The 20,658-nt window shown below is 36.5% G+C and overlaps 1 protein-coding gene across 1 annotated transcript in view; it reads left to right on the top strand.

Annotated features, from left to right (window-relative positions):
• The window catches only part of LOC135219191 (hemolymph clottable protein-like), a 300,161-nt gene that overhangs the window by 196,132 nt on the left and 83,371 nt on the right, over positions 1 to 20,658 (top strand). The window contains exons 20-23 of the mRNA XM_064255746.1: positions 13,214 to 13,347; positions 15,702 to 15,808; positions 18,459 to 18,630; positions 19,182 to 19,298. Of these exons, the coding sequence (XP_064111816.1) occupies positions 13,214 to 13,347; positions 15,702 to 15,808; positions 18,459 to 18,630; positions 19,182 to 19,298 (530 nt within the window). The remainder of the gene's footprint in view (positions 1 to 13,213; positions 13,348 to 15,701; positions 15,809 to 18,458; positions 18,631 to 19,181; positions 19,299 to 20,658) is intronic.

Genomic DNA, 20,658 nt, shown 5'->3' with positions numbered 1-20,658 from the left:
TTCTGATTTCTGCAACCCTTTCTTGTTGTATTTTTACTTTTCTAAATCTAAATCTACTTGGCAACTAAAACAAAAGGTATTAGTTGTAAAGTGTTCTTCTGTTTCTTCTTGAGATCTGGATAATGCATCTGCCAAAGTGTTAAGTTTTCCTGGAATATATCAGAATTCTGGGGCAAATTCTAATACACTAATCAACCATCTATTGAATTTCATGTTATTAGTGAAGGCTCTCTTTTTAAACAATTCACAAATTGGTTTGTGATCAGTAAGCATATTAAATTTATTACCCAAAAGAGTGTCTAAACTTCTTTGAACCCCAGTATAGAGCTATTCTGTGGTATAATGTCTTTCTGCTGGGTTTAAAACTACTAGCATAATACACTACCCTCATCCTAGTTTTGGCCTTTTGTAACAATACAGCTCCTAGCCCTGTACTTGTGCTGTCACAAGCTAAATAAGTCTTGAAAAACCTTGTGTAATGGTAATTGCTGTATAGCAAAGAAAGATAGAGGAAAGGAAAACGCATCTATGAGAAATTCTGCAGCAAGGAGGCATCCGCGCATGTGTTGGAGGTGCCTATTCTCATGATGGTTCTAGAATCGGCAGGAGTTTTGTGGAACTTGACAGGCGCCGACGTGACGTGAGGAACGCCACGATTTCTGATGCAATACTTTGTCGAGAAACTTCTAAATTGTTCCTGTCGTCTCGGGAGTCTGTGACGGCGCCATAGGCCCCGCCCCCAGGATGCCGTATAAATACGACGGACGAAGTTGGAGAAAGCAGATCATCAGTTAGTCACAGAGTAAGAGATCATCAGTAAGAGCCACAGATCAGATTATCAGTGAGAGATCAGCAGCAGAGATCATCAGAGTGAGATAAGAGAAGAAGAAGGACGAAGGATCAGAGAGAAAAAGGCACTCGTGAGTTTGATCGGATTCTGGTCAAGTCGTCTTCAGGAGTGGACGACCGAGGTATTTCGACGTTGAACAAGACTTCAGAGAAGAAACGTTCTGCTAGAGGCTTTGGGGAGTTCCTGCCCTTCAAGTATCAAGAGTAGACATTATTTTCTGCAATACGGATGCAAGAAGGCGTCTACAATTAGAGTTCTCCTTTTGTGAAGCCATCGTTTCGAGTTGCAAAACTGGTCGGCAAGTACTTTCATTACCTCACTGTTCCCCCAGTTCATGCAGTGTAAGATTTTACCTTTTTTATGTAAATAGGAGACACCATTCTGCATTTATCTTTGTTAGTAAGCTTGTAAATAAACCTTTGTTGTGTTAGTGTTTCTTTCTATATTTGTATCCCCAGTTTCAACTGTTGGTGTTGAATTTTTTTTTTTTTTTTTATTTCTTATCGAACCTGAAGTGGACCTCTCTAGTCGGTTCGTAACATTGTGGCGACCTTGCTTAGAATAGCACTAACAGTTTGAAACAGGGAGAATATAGAAAGAGCCAGAATGAGTGAGATGGTGAAAGAGTTCATCGAGTCGGGTAAGCTACTAGGTCTGGAGGGGAATGATCTCCATGAGTATTTTGAAAGGAAAGAAAGAGAAAAATATGAGAGAGATGAAAGAGCGGCTGAGAGAGAGGAAAGAGCGGCTGAGAGAGAGGAATGAGCGGCTGAGAGGGAAGTGCAGCAAGCGAGAGAAGCAACAAAAATGCAGCAAGAGAGAGAAATGTTAGTAATGCAGCAGGAAGAAACAGAGAAAGAGCGTATGCATGAGTTGGAAATTGCTCGGTTAAGGGAAAGTACTCGTAACAGTCGGACAGGCGAGAACAAAAACGAAGCTGATAGGTTAGGTATGAGTGCAGTGCTGAAATTAGTACCAAAGTTTGATGAGGAAGATGTAACGAAATATTTCATGTGTTTTGAGAAGTTAATGGAAAGAGTAACTTCTAAAGAAATGTGGACTTTATATTTACAGTCAGTTTTGAGTGGTAGGGCGCTTACTGTGTATAGTTGCACGTCTAAGGAGGAATGTGATAATTACGATATCGTGAAAGAAACTGTTCTTAGCGCGTATAGGCTAGTACCGGAGGCGTACTGTAAGAAATTTAGAAATTTGAGAAAGGATGAAAATATTACGTATGTAGAATACGGTAAGAAGTTAGAAAGGCTGTTTTTTAATTGGTTAACTTCTGCTAAAGTTGAGGATTTTGATAGCTTGAAGAACTTAGTGTTGTTAGAAAACTTCAAAGATAACGTATCCCCTGAGATTAAGCTTTATATAGAAGATAGGCGAGAAGTATCTTTTGCAGGAGCAACTAGGCTAGCTGACGAATATAGTCGAACTCATAATTTGGGTGTTAGTAAGAAACAAAATGATCCTTCGTCTGGTAAGAGTACAAAGCAGTAAAGGTTGCAGTTCTAGTAATAGCAATGTGAGTAAAAGTGACTATTCCTGTTGTACATGCGGAAAACCTGGTCATATGTCTAAGGTTTGCAAGAGTAAAATGGCATCAGTGGCTCAGAATTAACTTATTTCCGATGTAATGGGAAAGGGCATTTAGCGAGAAATTGTGCAGTAGAAAGGAAGGACGGTAAGAAACCAGTGTCTCTAGTTAACCTTTCATCAAGTAGGAATGATGTGATGAGAGAAACTAAAAATTTTTTTGGTGTATTTCTGTCACAAGGCTTAGTTTCTTCTCTTGGAGGAGTAGATTCGAGAGAGGTGGTCTTGCTTCGAGACACAGGAGCTGCTGTCTCACTGATTAGGAGAGAGAGTGTGCCGAACAGGATGGAAATCAACATGGAAGAAAAAGTCATGTTAGGTGGATTTCTTAACACTTGTGTTCTTTGTCCTTTGTTGAAGTTGAATTTAGAAAATCAGGTAGTGTCAGGAGAAGTGAAACTGGCTGTTGTTGACAGTTTGCCCGTAAATGGCGTTGACATTATTGTCGGAATGACTTAGCTTTATCCAAGAATGTGAATCCTGTTGTGAGGGATATTCCAGTGCCTGAAATGGTAGCAACTAGGTCGGGTTTAGATACAGACATGCACTACGGTCATAATTTGTTCGTGGATTCGAACGAGAGTAAGTTCGTGGATTCGAACGAGAGTGAGTTCATGGATTCAGACGAGAGTGAGTTCGTGGATTCGAACATGAGTGAGTTCGTGGATTCGAAACGTTCTGCTAGAGGTTTTGGGGAGTTCCTGCCCTTCAAGTACAAGAGTAGACATTACTTTCTGCAATACGGATGCGAGAAGGCGGCTACAATTAGAGTTCTCCTTTTGTGAAGCCAACGTTTTGAATTGCAAAACTGGTTGGAAAGTACTTTTATTACCTCACTGTTCCCCCAGTTCATGCAGTGTAAGATTTTACATTTTTTATGTAAATAGGAGACACCATTCTGCATTTATCTTTGTCAGTAAGCTTGTAAATAAACCTTTGGTGTGTTAGTGTTTCTTTCTATATTTGTATCCCCAGTTTCAACTGTTAGTGTGGAATTTTTTTTTTTTTTTTGTGTATTTCATATCGAACCTGAAGTGGACCTCTCCAGTCGGTTCGTAACACCTTGGTAAACTAAAACAGGATTCCTGGTCATTTTGCTCTTGAGTGTTTGAAAGGCTGTTTCTTGCTCATCCTTCCATTCATATTTAACATCCTTTTTGGTTGGTTCTGTCAAAGGTTTGGCTATAGTAGCAAAACCTTTTATAAAAGGTCTATACTAACTTAACTTACCTAGGAACTTTCTTATTTCTTTCAAGTTAGTGGGAGATGGATAATCAATTATTGCCTTTATTTTACCGGCCTGCATGTGCAGTCTGTCTTCACTAATTATACATGACCCAAGTATTCTAATGATTTCATCAGGAATTGACATTTCTTGAATTTTATTTTTAGTCTGCAATTCTTAAGGCGGCCATACACGTACGCGACTGGCATGCTGATTTCATAGTGACTGGCGTGCTGATTTCATAGCGACTGGCATGAATTGGCCAGTCTTTGTCGTGTATGGGGGCTATTGATGCCAGTCCTGTTGAGCCAGTCCTGTCCCGTCGTCCTTTCAGCATGTTGAATTGACTGGCACGTCGCGACTCGCGCTACGGGTGTTGGGAAGGAGTGAGGCAAAGTTTCAACATGTATACAATACCCTATTTCCTCGTGGGAGTCGGGGCAGCACTGCTGTTGTGAAAGGATGTCGCAGTCAGTCAAGTATTTATCTCACAATTTTATTTGTGATTTCTTTGAACCTGCACAGAGCACTACCGTGCTTGTGGAAAATACAAAGTCCGGATTATTCCAATTAAGTAAAAAGACAAGCAGTTATGAGCAATTACTGGAATTATGTAAAAAAATAGATAAAGATGCAAACAGCTTTTGTGAAAGCCAAAATTGCCAGCTTTTCATGGTATCTTTTGACTAATATAAATTACTTTTACAATTAATTTGTAAAACATTTTAAAGGATAAACGTGGCAATAAAAACATTAACATTCTTAAACGAATGTGAATTTCACTAGTAAGACATTTGAGAGGAAATATGTCCGTAGTGATCCATATCACACCTTTCATCGATATTCAAATTCTTTCATCTCCAGAGTCAACTTAGATTCCTGTTATACGAAGTAAAGTACGTTTAAGAATGATACATTCCATATCACCTTGAGAGAGAGAGAGAGAGAAACATTCTTAAATGCAGGTAAACCTTTGGGTAGGTTAAATAAAATGAAAAAGCTGAAAAGCATATTGTATATTCAGAGGTCCTCCCAAACTATATGAATGGATTCCGTTACCCGATTACTGTACCTGAAGTAGCAATCAAAATTAGGAACACCCCAGTCATCATCAGTCATTCTTAAATAATTTCTATAATCTTCCGGGTTATTTTCCTTTAATTCTTTCATTTAAGTCATATGGTAAAACCTCTCTTTATTAGCTATGGTTTCACCCATACTTTACGATTTTTCGTGCATATTTTATGCTCGTATTCGTCTTGCAGGAGTGCTATTATCATTATTGCACTTATCTTCTTTTTACGTGGTGCCATGATTTAAAAACACTCACTACATCAGGACACTACAGGACTGAAAGGAACACGGCCACTGCATATTAACTCTGCCCTCTCAAAGTATGCGTAGAGCAAGTTCTCTGCGTGTATGGGCAATACCCAAGCGGACTGGAACGCGCGATAATCCCAGCAGGACAAACCCCATGCTAGTTGCGTACGTGTATGGCCTCCTTTAATCTCTCTAGGACCAATTCTAATGTTCTGAGATGGCTTGTAAGTCTTTACTAAAAATGATAACATAGTCCAAGTATACTGCAATATTTTTTATATCTCCTAGAATTTGTAACATTAATCTGACGAATGTTAATGGGGCTGATGTGAGTCCAAATGGCACTACTTCAAACTATACAGTGGACCCCCTGTATTCATGTTCTCCGGATTCGCGAATTTCTCTCGGGAACGTTTCTCGCATTATTTGCAGAAAATTCACGCATTCGTGATATCTTTCTATGAGAAATATCCACAAATTCCTGTTTTTTTTTTTTTATCAATTTCATCATAAAATGCACTTTTTTGTGAAAAACTTTAAAAAACCAAGTTTGAACATTTTTAGTGTTTTTTCTTGAGTTTTAACCAACAATAGTGTTTTTATAGGGGTTCCAAACATTCGCGGATTCTAACTATTCACGGGGGTGTCTGGTACGCATCCCCCGCGAATACGGGGGGACCACTGTATGTTCTTTGTGTGTGCTGAAGGCTGTGAATTGTTTTAATTCTTCATCGAAAGGTACTTGGCAATATCCACTAAGTAAATTTAAGGATGAAAATATTTTTGCTCCTCCTAATTGAGCTAACATCTTTTAATTACTGCAATCGGCGTTCGATCTGGAATTGTGTTGGAATTTAACTTTCTGTAGTCTATTACCAGTCTCCAACTGTCATCTTTCTTTGGAACAAGTAACAATGGAGAATTATATGGGGATTTAGAAGGAATTACTACTCCATCTCTTTTCATCTCCTCTGTCAAATTATCAACTATGGGTCTCTGGCTCAGTGGTAATATATAATTAGGAATAAAAAATGGTTTGACTCCATCATGTAATAAAATTCTGTGTTGTAGAACATTTATTCTTCCTAGTTTATCTCCCTCTACAGCTATTACATTTCTGTATTTCTCTAGCACCTGAATTAACTTTTTTTATTTTCTGGAAAATTCTTTTTTATTCACTTCCTGATTTATTTTAGAGTTTTGGCCGTTTATAGAGAAAAATGCCTTTTCTTCTACTGTTAGTAAAGGATTGTTAATAAGAATCCCTGTGCAAAAGACAATGCCTGCGTATAGTGTTAGTCTGTTATCTGAATAGTTTTGGACATAGATTTTGCAGTTATCACCATTCATGTGGACTAGTGAATTATCCATTCTGACAAAATCTGGCAATTCTTCATCCAATAATATAATATCTTTATCTTTTATATCCTCTTTTGATCGCAAATAAATTTTTGTCAAACATTTTGTACACAAAGTTACTCCTCTATTAAGTATAAATTGTATTACTTTAATCATCAGCTGTGCTAACACAACATATGTCTTCTTCTTTTATGTCTTACTTTTGTCTTAATTTTATGTCTTACTTTTACCTACCCTAAACTCCATGCATCCTTATTTTATTGCTGGTATTATTGTATCATTACCGGTGTTTTAAAAATGAATTCGTAAAAATGAAAGCAATCTAATCTGAAATGCTGGGACTTGCGTTTATAAACATCAGCCGATTGGCACTCTGACTTACCGGTTATGCCAGCTGTTGGCGAGGAATAAAACTAAGGTATGATCGTTGCCAGCGCTGCCAGATGTATGACCCATTACTGTACGATCTACATTTTGATTTAATTAGCAAATTTGTATGACTTTTTAGTCCATATGTACGACATTTTCAATGAATTGTTGATTTTCTAATGATTGTGCAACATTTCGAAGCCTTATTGTACAACAATTGATTGCAAAGTACAGTATCTGGTAACACTGATCGTGTCCAATGTTTTGTTATTATTGTGATTGATCTGCATGCCTATACTAACAGCTTGCTTATTTCCTGCTATTGAGATGTCTTGTGTATGCTTATTGCTTGTCTGTACTGCTATTATTATTATTATCATTACCAATGCTACTGTTATCATTATTATTATTATTATTATTATTATTATTATTATTATTATTATTATTATTATTATTATCATTACTACAGTCATACCCCTACCTACGAAAATGCTTACATACGAAAAATCCAGGTTACGAAAGCAAAGGCGAAGATTTTTTGCTTCTGTGTACAAAAATAATTTAGGTTGTGAAAGGGTGTACTGTAAAGTCCGAGATTCGCCTGGGCCGCCGTGAACAATTTTAAAACTCATGCGCCGCCAACTCAGTAGACTCGCCACCATCCTCCCACTCTCCCATTGGTTCCTGATGCTAGTTACCGCCGTAAGATCCTGCTCTCCTATTGGTCAGCATCTATTCCATCATGCATCTACGTAAGGGAGTTCCTCGACCATTTTGTTTCGGCAGTGTTATCGTACACACGTGGAATTCGTTCGTTAACGTAAATTTGTGTTAGTGATTTCGCGTTACTGTAAACACTGGAATTTGTTCGTTCACATATACGTATTTTGTTTGTTAACGTAAATTCGTGTTAGTGATTTCGCTTTCGTTGTACAGTGGTCCCCCGTATTCGCGGGGGATGCGTACCAGACCCCCCCGTGAATAGTTAGAACCCGCGAATGTTTGGAACCCCTATGAAAATGCTAAAAACAGCCTATTTTGTGAGTTAAAACTCAAGAAAAACCCACTAAAAATTTTCATACTTGGTTTTTTTAATAGTTTTATCACAAAAAGTGCATTTTATGATGAAATTCATCAAAAAAACCAGGAATTTGTGGATATTTATCATAGAAAAATACCACGATGCGCGAATTTTCTGCGAATAATGCGGGGAAATGTTCCCCAGAGAAATCCGCGAATGTGTGAGTCCGCGAATCTGGAGAACGCGAATACGGGGGGTCCACTGTACTGTAAGTTACTTTATCGTGTTGTGTGTGAACTTAATTACTTACGTTATTATCCATGGGTCCCAAGAATGTTGCTGAATTCACGGAAAGAAGAGGATGCTGGAGACGAAGATGGAGATATTCAAGAAGTGTTAATGTTTTCTGCCATTTGTTTATGCGTTTCGTAAAGTTTAGTGTTAATGTTTTCTGCCATTTTTTAATGTGTTTCGTAAAGTTAAGTGTTCATGTTTTCTGCCGTTTGTCCTCCTCCTATGTCGCCACTTTCGGACATCGCCTCACTTGAAAGGTAAGGTCCCACATTTTACTACATATGTACGTACATGTACGTACAGTATTTCTTGTACCCTGTACACTAATACGCTTTACTTACAGGTACAGTAATGGTTAGGTTAGGTATTGAATGGTCCAAATTGTTGTATTTCATTGTTTATTGGTCAATTAGCTTTAATAAAAAATTTACTGTGGTGTTTTTGTAGGGTTTGGAACAAATTAAGCAATTTACATGTAAAATGTAGTTCTGGATATGAAAAAATCAGGTTATGATGGCCGCTTCGGAGAGGATTAATTTCATAACCTGAGGCACTACTGTATTATTATTATTAATTTTATTATTATTATTACTATTTCCCGCTTTGAGATGTCTTGTGTATGCTTATTGCTTGCCTGTACTGCCAAATTGCTTTTATACAGCTATGTTTCTGCTTGTGTAATGTACAGCTAGACTGTTTTCAACAATATATGCTTAAATACACTAAAAACATTTCTCTGGGCTCAGTCCGTGTCGCTTCGTGAAATAATCCCTTAAGTTCATTATTTCTAGGTAAGTGATACTAACTTTTCCTGAATCTGACCTGCAAAAATGAGGGTGAGTCTTATGTGCCCGTTCGTCTTATATGCCGTCAAATACGGTATTTCTTCCTCTCTCATGGAAAATACTACTACTTTGCTATGTAAATAGGTAAAGTGACTGTTTCTACTCTTTCTCCTTCATCATTCTGAAACTGCTATTACTGACATTCTTCCAATTGGTTTCCCTACTATTGAACCAATAGTTCTTGGTTAAATACCTGACTTTTTTGCAAACTGCACAGATTCTAGGCTTTCTACCATTCGTTAGTAGAATGATTGGTATACCCACAGTTTTCACATGTTGTTTTTGGTCTGGTTCCTTGGGCTTAATTGTTTACTGGCTTTGAATTATTCATATTTGAATATTGACCATTATTATATCTTACAAGTGGACTATTCCTTAAATGATTTTGTCTTCCTTTCTGGGTTGGATTCCCTTTTTCCTATTATTTTGTGCATATTTCCCTCAAAAGAAAGTTTGTCTATTCCTTAATTTTCTGGATTTCTCGCTATACTGGTTACTTCTTTTATATGAAATTTATATTTCTGACCATTCTTTCATTTTGAGCTTCTGTTATCCCTACAAATTCCTTAGAAAAGTCTATCTCTTTCTTTTGGATTTCTTTCCTCATTGATATTAAGGCTGTAGGGCTATCATTCTTTGGGTCACTTTTAAAAGCGTTCTTTTCTTTTTCACAAAGTGCATTATACATCGTTCCAAATGACAAATAATTCAAAACATACCTTAAGCTAACTAAATCATTCTCGTCATCACCGAAATCATCCTTCGTTCCTATGGCGATATTAGTTTTCTTTAAGTCTTTCACTACTTGATGTATTTATTCTTCAATATTTGTATGAAAACTGGCTATTGATTCCCCATCAAAAGATGGTGTAAGGAATTTGTTAATATTATATAATGCATCACATTGACTTATTGGCTCCCATATTGATAAACAAATTAATTTAAATTCAGCTTATGTAGTTATTTTACTGAATCTCACTGAATTAAGAGTTCTATGTGCATAACCTCTTTCTGAACTAGCAAGAAGCAAGGCTTCATTAATTTTGGCTCTTTCATTTGTTATTCCCCATATGGATGTGTGACTTGAAGTCGTTGTTTAATCTTCTGTTATTCTTGAATTCTGCTACAGTCTTGGCTTGTTGTTTAATCTTTGGGGAATAAGTTTCTTTAAGCCATTGGGGTTTCTTAAGCGATAATTTTATAAATTCTGTTTCACTGCCAGCTGCTATGTTTTCTGTAAATGTTGATGCCTGTATGCAGGAATGTTTTCGCCAGAGTTTTTTCTTCGCCAGTTCACTTATGTTTTGCCTCCCTGTCTGTTTCCGTCTTTGTTTCCAAATTCTGGAGGTCTGTCTTGCACTTCACCTTCTGTTATGATTTGTCCTTTGTTATTCTTGTATGCTTCACACACTCTTGTTATGTCTAGATCAGTTAGCACTGAAACCATTTTATAATGACATGCCCTTGCTTTTATTGCTTGTTTTCAGCTGTCACAAATGCAAGTATTATTTTTTAATGTTACTCTTTTTATTTTTATAGTGTAGGTTGACTCTCTTGATTCTTTTAGTCTCAGGGTGCTTGAAAGACACAACAAAGTTGTTTTTTATACTTCATTCACACTAATAAAAATATACAGTAAAGTACAGGTTTAGTTTGTCTTGTAAGTAGAGGTGAAGTCTTGATGTTTGAGTCTTTCTTCCCCATGGCTTCTGAGAGAGGCCTACCACCTCACTCTCGGAGCACCATTCCTAATCTGTTCTCTCTGCTTCTTCTCCCGACCTCTCTTCAAAGAAGTCCTTCCTTCAGTAGTAGGCAGACTTTTTCTGTTACTGCCTTCTTGTATTCTTAATTGGTTGATCACGTCCATTGTCCTACCTGTTTAGGGTGGAAATTAATTTTAACACCTCCCTAACTAACATTACACAAGTGTCAGAAGGCCACTTCGGACTTTACTTCCAAACTAAGTGCCGACAACTTGTTTTTGGTTGCGACTCGGCCAAGAGTGAGCAAGATTTCATGAGGTCACAGGCAATGGTCTGCCCAAAGTATTCAGGAGGAACCTGTCGGACAGGTATTAAAGACAGGAATGCAGTCACAGCAGACTGCATTCACCTCCTTTTTACCTTCAGGACATTGCCCATAGATCCTTGGACTCCTTTTCCTTGGGTTCTGTGGTGGCTGCTCAACAATTATGTAGATCCACCCAGCTCTTGAGGATGGGTAGCATCTTGCCTAAGGTGTACAGCTGCAAAAGATGGGGTGTGCGTTGGACTAGCCTCCTACGTTCTCATTTTATACCTTTGTAAGGGACGGTTAGCAGGTGTTTATAGACGATTGAGTATCCTGTCTATAATCCAGCTGTTTTTGGATTAATAGACTGGTTATCTTCAGCTTTATTGTCCCTGACAATATGGGTTCATCCAAGCCTACCTTCGAATCAATGAAATTACTTTCCATTTATTCAAAGGCCCAGAACATTGTGGCGGGATGACAAGCTCAAAAACAAGCTGCAGAATCCCCCCCACATATACCTAATCAGTCCAGCTGCCAAAATCCACCCTCAATCACACTTTCTTCATTACACAACAAATACAGCAGGACATTTGACCTACACCTATACAAAACAAAACAAAAAACAAAACACATGTACCTACCAACACTATACAAAAACAAATGAAAAAACAAAACACAAGTACTTACCAATCAATCCAGTTACTCAGGGCTATCCTGTGCTGTCCGCTGTCGAGGTCACAGAGATATAAACAACAACAACACAAACAACAACAACCAAGAACCACAACACCACAACCCAACACAACAACACCCAAGGACTACAACCCAACAACAACCAATGACAACAACAACACAACAACCACCAAAGAACAACCACAACTCAACAACAACACAACAACAACCAAGGAACACAACCATAAAACAACACAGCAAACAACCAAGAAACACAACCACGACCTCACACCTAACAAAAACTCAACAAAAGACCACTGCACAAACAACACAAAAAAAGCAACATACACCCCCAGTAACAACACCACTTAACAATAACTAACAACAAATCACAACTCAAACGAATTTCAATGCTTAACTAAATGCTGCCAACACTACTGTCTCTCACAGCTTCTGACTAAAGACTGACTCAAAAACTCTCACTCAAAACACAGATCTCTAACAGCAAACAGCCCAGAACCTATCAACAACCAATTCAGTCATTAACTATCCATACAGCAATTACACTCTCTCTCTCTCTCTCTCTCTCTCTCTCTCTCTCTCTCTCTCTCTCTCTCTCTCTCTCTCTCTCACAGACGTCAAATGGAACTTCATAACTCCTCCATAACATCACACATGTTCAACAGATCAGAGGCATGGGTCTCCTTCCTTTGATTATACATGATCAGGAAAGAGGCCTCAGGTGAGACAGACTAACAGTCAGTTCAGAGATTTGCTCAGAATCCTGCCACCAAGGAGTAAGTCTCCCCATGTAAAGACCGAGGATTTATATATGTGTTGGAATGAATGATAAATTTTTAAAGTAGTAATTTGTATTTTTCCAAACATCCAAACCTGAGGTCTTTACATAGATGACCCACCTCTAACCACCCCTCATTCTGCTTCCTGGGCCAAAAGGTAAAGTGAATGTGTACCAGCTGGATGGCAGGATTCCTCCCCTTCCATTGGTAGCCAACTACCAATATCCCCCTTGTTTTAAGTTAAATGGCTGACTCCAGCTTGTGGTGAAAGTAAATCCCCTATGTAAAGACTTTAGGTATGTATGTTAGGAAAAATACAAATTACTTTAAAAATTAAAAAAAAATTTATACTTATTCTTATACAGAGTTTGACTGAATAATTCCAACAATTTCGTAAAAGTCTTCAAAATAGGAATAAATAGGGATGCAATATTTAATACAAAACAAGAACTTACGTTACGTACTTTCTTTGTCAATTTAAAAATTAATCAAATGATTAATACTACTCAACTCTAGTTACCTATCAATAAATCATTTTTAAAGAAATAAACAGTGACTGGCCAAATTTCCTGGCATGCTTAGAATATTAAAATCAGAAATGTTTGCTTTTCTTATTATTATTATAAAAATAGTTTAACCAGACCACTGAGGATGTTTGCCTTTCAAATGTTAATGATATCATTCAACAATTTATTGACAGGTAATCAGAGTTGAGTAGTATTAATTAATCATTTGATTCATGTTTAAATTGACAAAGCAAGTACGTAATGTCTTTTCAAAATATACTTTGAGGAATAAATTAATACTCTTTGATTAAAACAAGCAATCACTCCCTTTCAGGAGGAGTGATTTTTGGTTTCATTCGTCAGTTCCAGAGATACTTATCCCAAGTATTTGATAACCTTTATTATGAAAAATCAATTGATACGACCTACTCCTACCCAACTGACTTGGGAATCCCATTCATTGTACAGGTAAGACATCTGGATAAGTTTAGACCCTTTTCCTTATGCAGGCAAGAGAATGACATACCTACTCCCCATAGGGGGTGCTACTGCCGTCAGTGTACCTCATGCAGTACACTGTAGACATTGCTTAAGGTTTCTTGCAGCATCCCTTCAGCTCCTAGCTGCAACCCTTTCATTCCTTTTACTGGGCCTCCGTTCATTTTCTCTTTCTTCTATCTTACTTTCCTCCTTCTAACAATTAATTCATAGTGTAACTGTGAGGTTTTCCTTCTGTTACACTTCTATCTTACTTTCCACCTTCTAACAATTGATTCATTGTGTAACTGTGAGGTTTTCCTTCTGTTATACCCTTCAAACCTTTTTACTCAATTTCCATTTCAGTGCTGAATGACCTCATAGGTCTCTGGACTTGGCCTACTGGAGGTGAGACAATATCCAATTGACCTGAAATCTGTTTGTGATACAGGTTGGACAATATTTTACAACTCAGTACAATAATTACATAGGTAAAATGGTACATAACTAATTTGGATTCCCTCTATTATGCAGGTACAGTATTGCTAATATTATAGAAAAAAATGAGTATTGAAAAGATAACTGTTATGACTCATGATACTGATAATGAATTGTAATATTTTAATTCTAAAATAAGGGTGTCAGGCAAATTTCTCGAAATCAATTGCGCGAAGGTAAATTTCTCGAATTCAATTGACCGAAAAATAATTTCTCGAACTATCTTTTTCTCGAATGTCAATTACTCGAAAACAAACAAGTAAATTTCTCGAACTCAATCGAAAGTATCCCATAAGCGCCAAAGACCAATTTATAAAGAGGCTATTAGCATTCTAAACGCTTCTTATTCTGTTTACAAAATTCTGAATTGAGTTTTTCCTGTTATATTTTTCTCCAGTAGTCTCAACCCATCAAGATGGAAGCAACGTATGTTGAGAGTGAAAAGGGAAGGAAAAAATTATGTTTAAATGGATATTTAGCATTTGTACCAGTTTTCAAGGTCGAAGAAACATTTGAATATTTAATTGAAAATGAAATTTTTCCCGTTGAAATTCAAAGTGTGGTAGACTCTTTTGAAGATACATGGATCGGGCGGCCGCATAGAAATAACCGTAGACGTGCTCCTTTCTTTAAACATGAATTATGGAACTGTTTTGATTATGTCAAGGAAGAAATGCCCAAGACGAACAATGCAGTCGAGGGCTGGCATTACGGTTTCGAACAGCAATTAAGTGCTTGTCATCCATCCATCTGGCAATTTATACAAGGATTACAACGAGAACAAAATCTACAGGAGCTACGAATTGAACAATATTTGGGAGGTGTTGGTATTCCTGATTCCTGTGCGCAAAAAGAAGTATCGTGACTGTGCAAAAAGGTTACAAACCATTGTAATAAATTATGACGAAGAGAGGCCTGTCGAAGAATATCTACGAAGTGTAGCATACAACATTTCATTTTGATTGATTAAATTTTAATACTGTATTTCATTCTGAATGATAATATTTTTATACATACAATAAAATCAGACCTTTGTATTTTTTTCATTCCTTCATTTACAATAAATTCTTAACATTTGTGTTTGTCAACCCAAAAGGATATATTTTTCCTTGAAATACATGAAAATTTTCCATTCAATTTTCTCGACAAAATAGATATCAGTTTTCGAGAAATATGGGATTCGAGAAAATGATAGTCCGAGAAATTATTTTTCGAGCAATTGAGTTCGAGAATTAGACTTTCGAGAGATTGCATTCGAGAAATTTACCTAAAATCTAAATAAGTAATCCTAATAGAACTCATTTACATACAAGTGATGGAAATGGATTTTATGATTAAATTCCACAAAACCTTTTTTGTTGTATTCTGTGTGCCATTTATGTCCAAGCTTGAAATGTTATACAGTATAATGACTAAGGTTGATGTAGCAGTTGTAGTTATGGATAAAGTGATCTTTGTTGTCATTGTCTAAATGGGTCTCATGGTTAAGGTCAAAACAGATCCCCTGATCAAAGTAAGAATGATCTTGGCTATAATTAATCAGCACTATGAATAGTAATGGATACTTGATTTCAGATTAAGCATACACCAGTTGGGGCTAGTTTAGTGCATCTATAAATGGGGAAAAGGATTTCCTCATTTTACCTTGGTGTATTTTCTTGAATACATTGATATCAGTGAGAGCATTTTCTATTTTACCTTTGCTTGTCTAAGAATATAATGGTTTTGATGAACTTCTCAGTATATGACCCAGAATAGCATAACTGGGAATAGCCTAGAATTACTTAGGATGTCCGAGAGTGACCTTAAATGTCATGGTCTTATAACTTAACACTTTTTTCTGACAGTTCTCATCACAGAAAGCCCTCAGAGTCACAACCGTTAGTGAGCCACTATCAGATTCTGATTCATTTAGTGAAGAGGAGAGTGAAGGAAGTTACCGTTTTACTGTTCAGTAAGTTTCTTTACATGTTCACTTCATTGTTTTGTATATAGTGGTCCCCCCGTATTCGCGGGGATGCGTACCAGACCCCCCCATGAATAGTTAGAACCTGCGAATGTTTGGAACCACTATAAAAACGCTAAAAACAGCCTATTTTGTTAGTTAAAACTCAAGAAAAATCCACAGAAAAATTTTATACTTGGTTTTTTAATAGTTTTATCACAAAAAGTGCATTTTTTTATGAAATTGATAAAAAAAAACCAGGAATTTGTGGATATTTCTCATAGAAAACTACGATAATGTGCAAATTTTCCGCGAATAATGCTGGGAAACATTCCCGAGAGAAATATGTGAATGTGTGAGTCCGCGAATAGAGAACGCGAATACGGGGGTCCACTGTACTTACCGTATTCCACTCTGTGCACTTCTGTCTCTCCTTCTGTGCTCAAATTTTTATTTTTTCACAACTCCTGTATAGGCAGTCCCCAGTTATTGGCGGGGGTTCTGATCTTGGTGGGGTGCTGACAAGTGAAAACTGCCATTAACCGAAACTCAGCAATTTATGCGAGTTTCGGTTAATGGCGCCCCTGTTAGGTATGTTATGGCACCATAACTCTATTATTGGCGAAAACTGAAACTCGGCCCATTATGGCACCATAAATTGCCAATTTAAACCCCATAAAACCAGATTGCCATTAACCGAGTCCGCCAATAACCGGGGACTGCAGTATGTATACCATTTTTCTTATCTCTCTAATAGTCAGCACGTAGCTCTACTGTGTCACTTAAATACATACACAAACAAAAGGATGTATCTTTCCTCCTGTAATGTTACTAACATCTCTGTTATGATGCAAATCAATGTTTAATAGAAAAAAATCCCTTCAGAGAAAGCTATAGTCCAGCAGCATAATTTGTTGCACTGCAGTTTTACTATAAAATGTTTGTAGGTGATGCTGTCATGCTTCAGGCTCTAAGAATGAGACAAATTATGGATTTACCATTATTTTGGTTTAAATTCCAAAATAATGGTAAAGCCATCATTTCAAGAACACACACAACTGTTACCACAACTTATTTTTCCATTATTGCATCAGTCATAAGGTAACTGCAACCTAAGTGGACCTTACTGTAATGTAATAAACTCTCCCCTTTTTGCAAAGCTCCATGCATCAGCTAATTGGGGTTGGTTTATTTAGATTAAATTTGTTTATTCAAGTACTGGCCCTAACAAAAGGTGGCCCATAAGTGTGGTAGTATTAAAGGTTGTAAAGCCTGTTCTGGACCTCTGGATTCATCCAGACCAACAGAAGCATTGTACACTAATGTAAGTTTTTTGAGGAAAAGAAATGGACTTATTCATCCTTTTTGGAGATAAAGTTGTTACTGGCACATAAAGGTTGTGTGTATGCATGTGTTTGTTTTTACTATTTACTTCTTATGAATCTATGAAGATTTTTTTCACATAGAGGTTCCAGCTTTGATTAAGACTTATTGCTAACCAGTAATCTAAAGAAACTACCTTCTTTTGGGAGAAATGGCCTTTTGTTGAAAAAAGTAAAATTTAGGCTTTCATACAAGCATATATAAACTGTTGGATGGAATCATCAGCAGTATTCTCCTTTTCAAACATTTTATTAAAATTCTTTAGTATTCCATTTTATTTTTCTGTCAGGAGAAAAGATGATCCTGGCAGACTTGTGTACGTATGAGTGAAAATTAATTCTGAAGTAGTGGTTCAACATCACATGCTCATATTAAAGGTTTCTCATCCTGAAATTTCGAAATGATCAAACAAAACAAGATAAATTCACTGTTAAAATGAATAGCTATATGCACGTACATATTAGGGTTTTTAGAAGAATCAAAATCAATGGTTGTTCTCCTCTCCCAAACACTTAGTAGTTCTCCTGTAAATTCAAAATATATGGGCTAATCTAGCTCTTAAAAAGCATAAATAATTGACATTGGAATCTTGACATGCTCAGCCGGCTAATTTAGCAATCAGTAACATATAAATTTTTCAACTCGGACAGAAACTTGAAGAGAACTGATTTAAGTTTGTTAATGATAATAATAAAATTTAATTTTTTATGTTGCAAATAACTTTTTTTTATTGAACTTTCTACATGACAAATAAAAATGTCTTGTTTGACGTTTCTCAGCTCATTACTGAGAACAGAATTGGAGTATTGGATGAATGCAACAACTGTTAAAAAGTGAACAGAACATCTTATGTAGTTTGCTGCTGACAGCCATCTGACTTACGCTCACAGTAACAAAGGCAGAAAATCTGCTTAATTTTCAACCAGAAATCGCAGGAATACAGGGTCTTTTGCCATGATTTTATGTACTGTTGTGATACCAATGCTGAGAAAGTGGAAATTTTTTTTACTTCCAGCTCCAAACAACAAAATAAAATAAAACTGTGCTTTGAAATATAATTTTACATTAATTATTTTATTCTTTGTAAAGTATACATACCTCCTTGGTTCTGATGCCCCCTGGTGCCTCCACTTGTTGTCCTCATATATTTTTAGAACCCTGCTTAGTCTTCCCTGCACTCCAATGGGACTGGTATGTATTACCCACATCAAAAATGAGTAGTTGATACAAAGGACATCTGTTTTACATAACACATTAAATCTTAACTTCTTTTCAGAGTCAGCCAGGAGACAGCCATCAACACCAAAACATTAGTTCCATGGTTAAAGTCATCCGTGGGGTCAGGAATTCGCAATGAAGCGAATGTTATTCTACCTTTAACAGCACGCTTTGCTGGCATACTCCAAACTTATCAAGGATTTCTAAAGATCACACTCCCAAATTACAATGTAAATCAGCTCCCTTCAAAATTAGGACACAGTCATGTTTAGTATTTAAAGAAATTCAACCACCTCAAAAGGAGAGTGTGTTTTACACTTACAAACATTATGTAAGATTTATTTCACAAATTATGAAAACCTCATTCATTCCGCTAAAATATTTTAGTTCAGTATTAAAAGCAATGTTAAATAAGATATCTCAGCTAAGGTAGACAACATTTTAAATGTAGTATGTATTTTATAAGATATGTAATTAATTTTTTTCATGTTATCAATAACTAATGAGAATATGATGTCCAGCAATAGGGAAATATTTACATTTACCTTGTTTTTGTTTAATAAGTTACTTCAGTGTTAGAGGCCTAGTCAGATGGACATTGCATAGCTTTGTTTTGTTTTGACTCATAAGAATAATGCTTAACTCATCTACAGAAAAAATATATATATATATATATATATATATATATATATATATATATATATATATATATATATAATATATACATACATACACCTTTATATAATGTATGTACATAAGATGCAATCTTTTACTTTTACAGGGTAATTTGTTAACAGCAGCCAATCACCCCTATACTGTTCTGTACAAGAGTCTATTGCCACTAAAATCTCATATAGAAGAGAAACACATCAATAAAACTGGTGGTGAAAAAATCGAGGTATGTTTTGAAGTGTGGAGAGAGAGAGAGAGAGAGAGAGCAGATGTGACTAAGAAGTTTACAGTTATAGTATTACTTAGTATATCAGAGAAGGTGGCAGGAGCAGGAGCAATGTGGGTTTACACAAGGAATAAGGGGTTTGAAACAAATGTTATGACAAAGCAGTTATGCAAATATTGTAAGAGCAAATAGTCAAAACCTCTTCCCTAGGTGGCTTTAAATATACTTCTCTTTGTATCTCGTCACCTTGTAAATATGCAGTTTTGACATCCAATGTATAACAATTCCAATCTTTCACTTTTATTATGGTCAAACAGAATTTTAAAATTTCAGCATTGCATATGGGAGTATCTTTTTCCCATTCCGCCATGTCTTCTTGAATCCCTCTAGCTACCAGTCTTGCTTTGCATATCCTTTCCCCCCCTTTTATCTTTTCAGTTACTATCCATCTTTTAGATATAGCTTTTTGTCCAACATCATTTACCTCCTCATACACCTTGTTTTCTCTCCAACTTTGAAGTTCTTTTTCTTTAGCTTCCATTACACATATATTTTCAAATCCTAGCAACACCTCTCTTCATCTTCAATTTATTTTACCTGACTATAATCCCTCAAGTTAACCCAACCCTTGTCACCTGACTGTGAGTCAAGTACATTGTATGAATCAGCCCATAATTTGCTTGATCTTTTTCCTGCAAGACTTAATATAGTCCATTCTTCTGCTTGTCCTGTATCATTGTTTACAGCTCTAACTCTATTTCCCTTTTTGAAATTTGGTATCTCTTCTATTAACTCACTTTCCCCCGTCATCTTCCATTCTTTCCTCTACCACATCTCTTTCTATAGCCTCTTCTGTGTCTGCATTCCTTCTCCAGCCCACTATTATCTTCTGTCCTTCCTGCCTATCTACATTCCCTTCATTTGGGCCATCCGATCTACCTTTCACAACATGTGATTTATCTATTTAGAAGGTATATTTTTTGTTTCTGGTGATAGTCTTTGAATCCTAGTAATGTGTATTCTAACTACTTCTCTTAAAGAATCCCCATGTTTAACTACCACTGTTTTCCCTGATACTCCCACTACCTGAGCAGGTCCTCTCCATTCATTTTCATTTTCCCTCTTATAGAATACCTCATCTCCCACTACTGCTGCTTCAAATTTATGTTCTCTGACGTTTTTGTTTAACGCATTACTATACAATCTTCCATCCCTTTCTTTCTGCTTGCAGGTCTTGAACTCTCTTCTCCCATTAGAGAAGACAAGGAAGGTTTTTTTAAAAATACTAATTAGGAGAGACACCTCCATTATTCATTCAGTAGTTCCTAACACTCACTAACCATTTCAATGCTATGGACCA

Source organism: Macrobrachium nipponense, chromosome 1 (assembly GCF_015104395.2).
Source record: "Macrobrachium nipponense isolate FS-2020 chromosome 1, ASM1510439v2, whole genome shotgun sequence".
In the NCBI taxonomy this organism is placed as follows: domain Eukaryota; kingdom Metazoa; phylum Arthropoda; class Malacostraca; order Decapoda; family Palaemonidae; genus Macrobrachium; species Macrobrachium nipponense.
The sequence above is the reverse complement of the archived record's forward strand: the minus strand, read 5'-3'. Positions and strand labels throughout refer to the sequence as shown.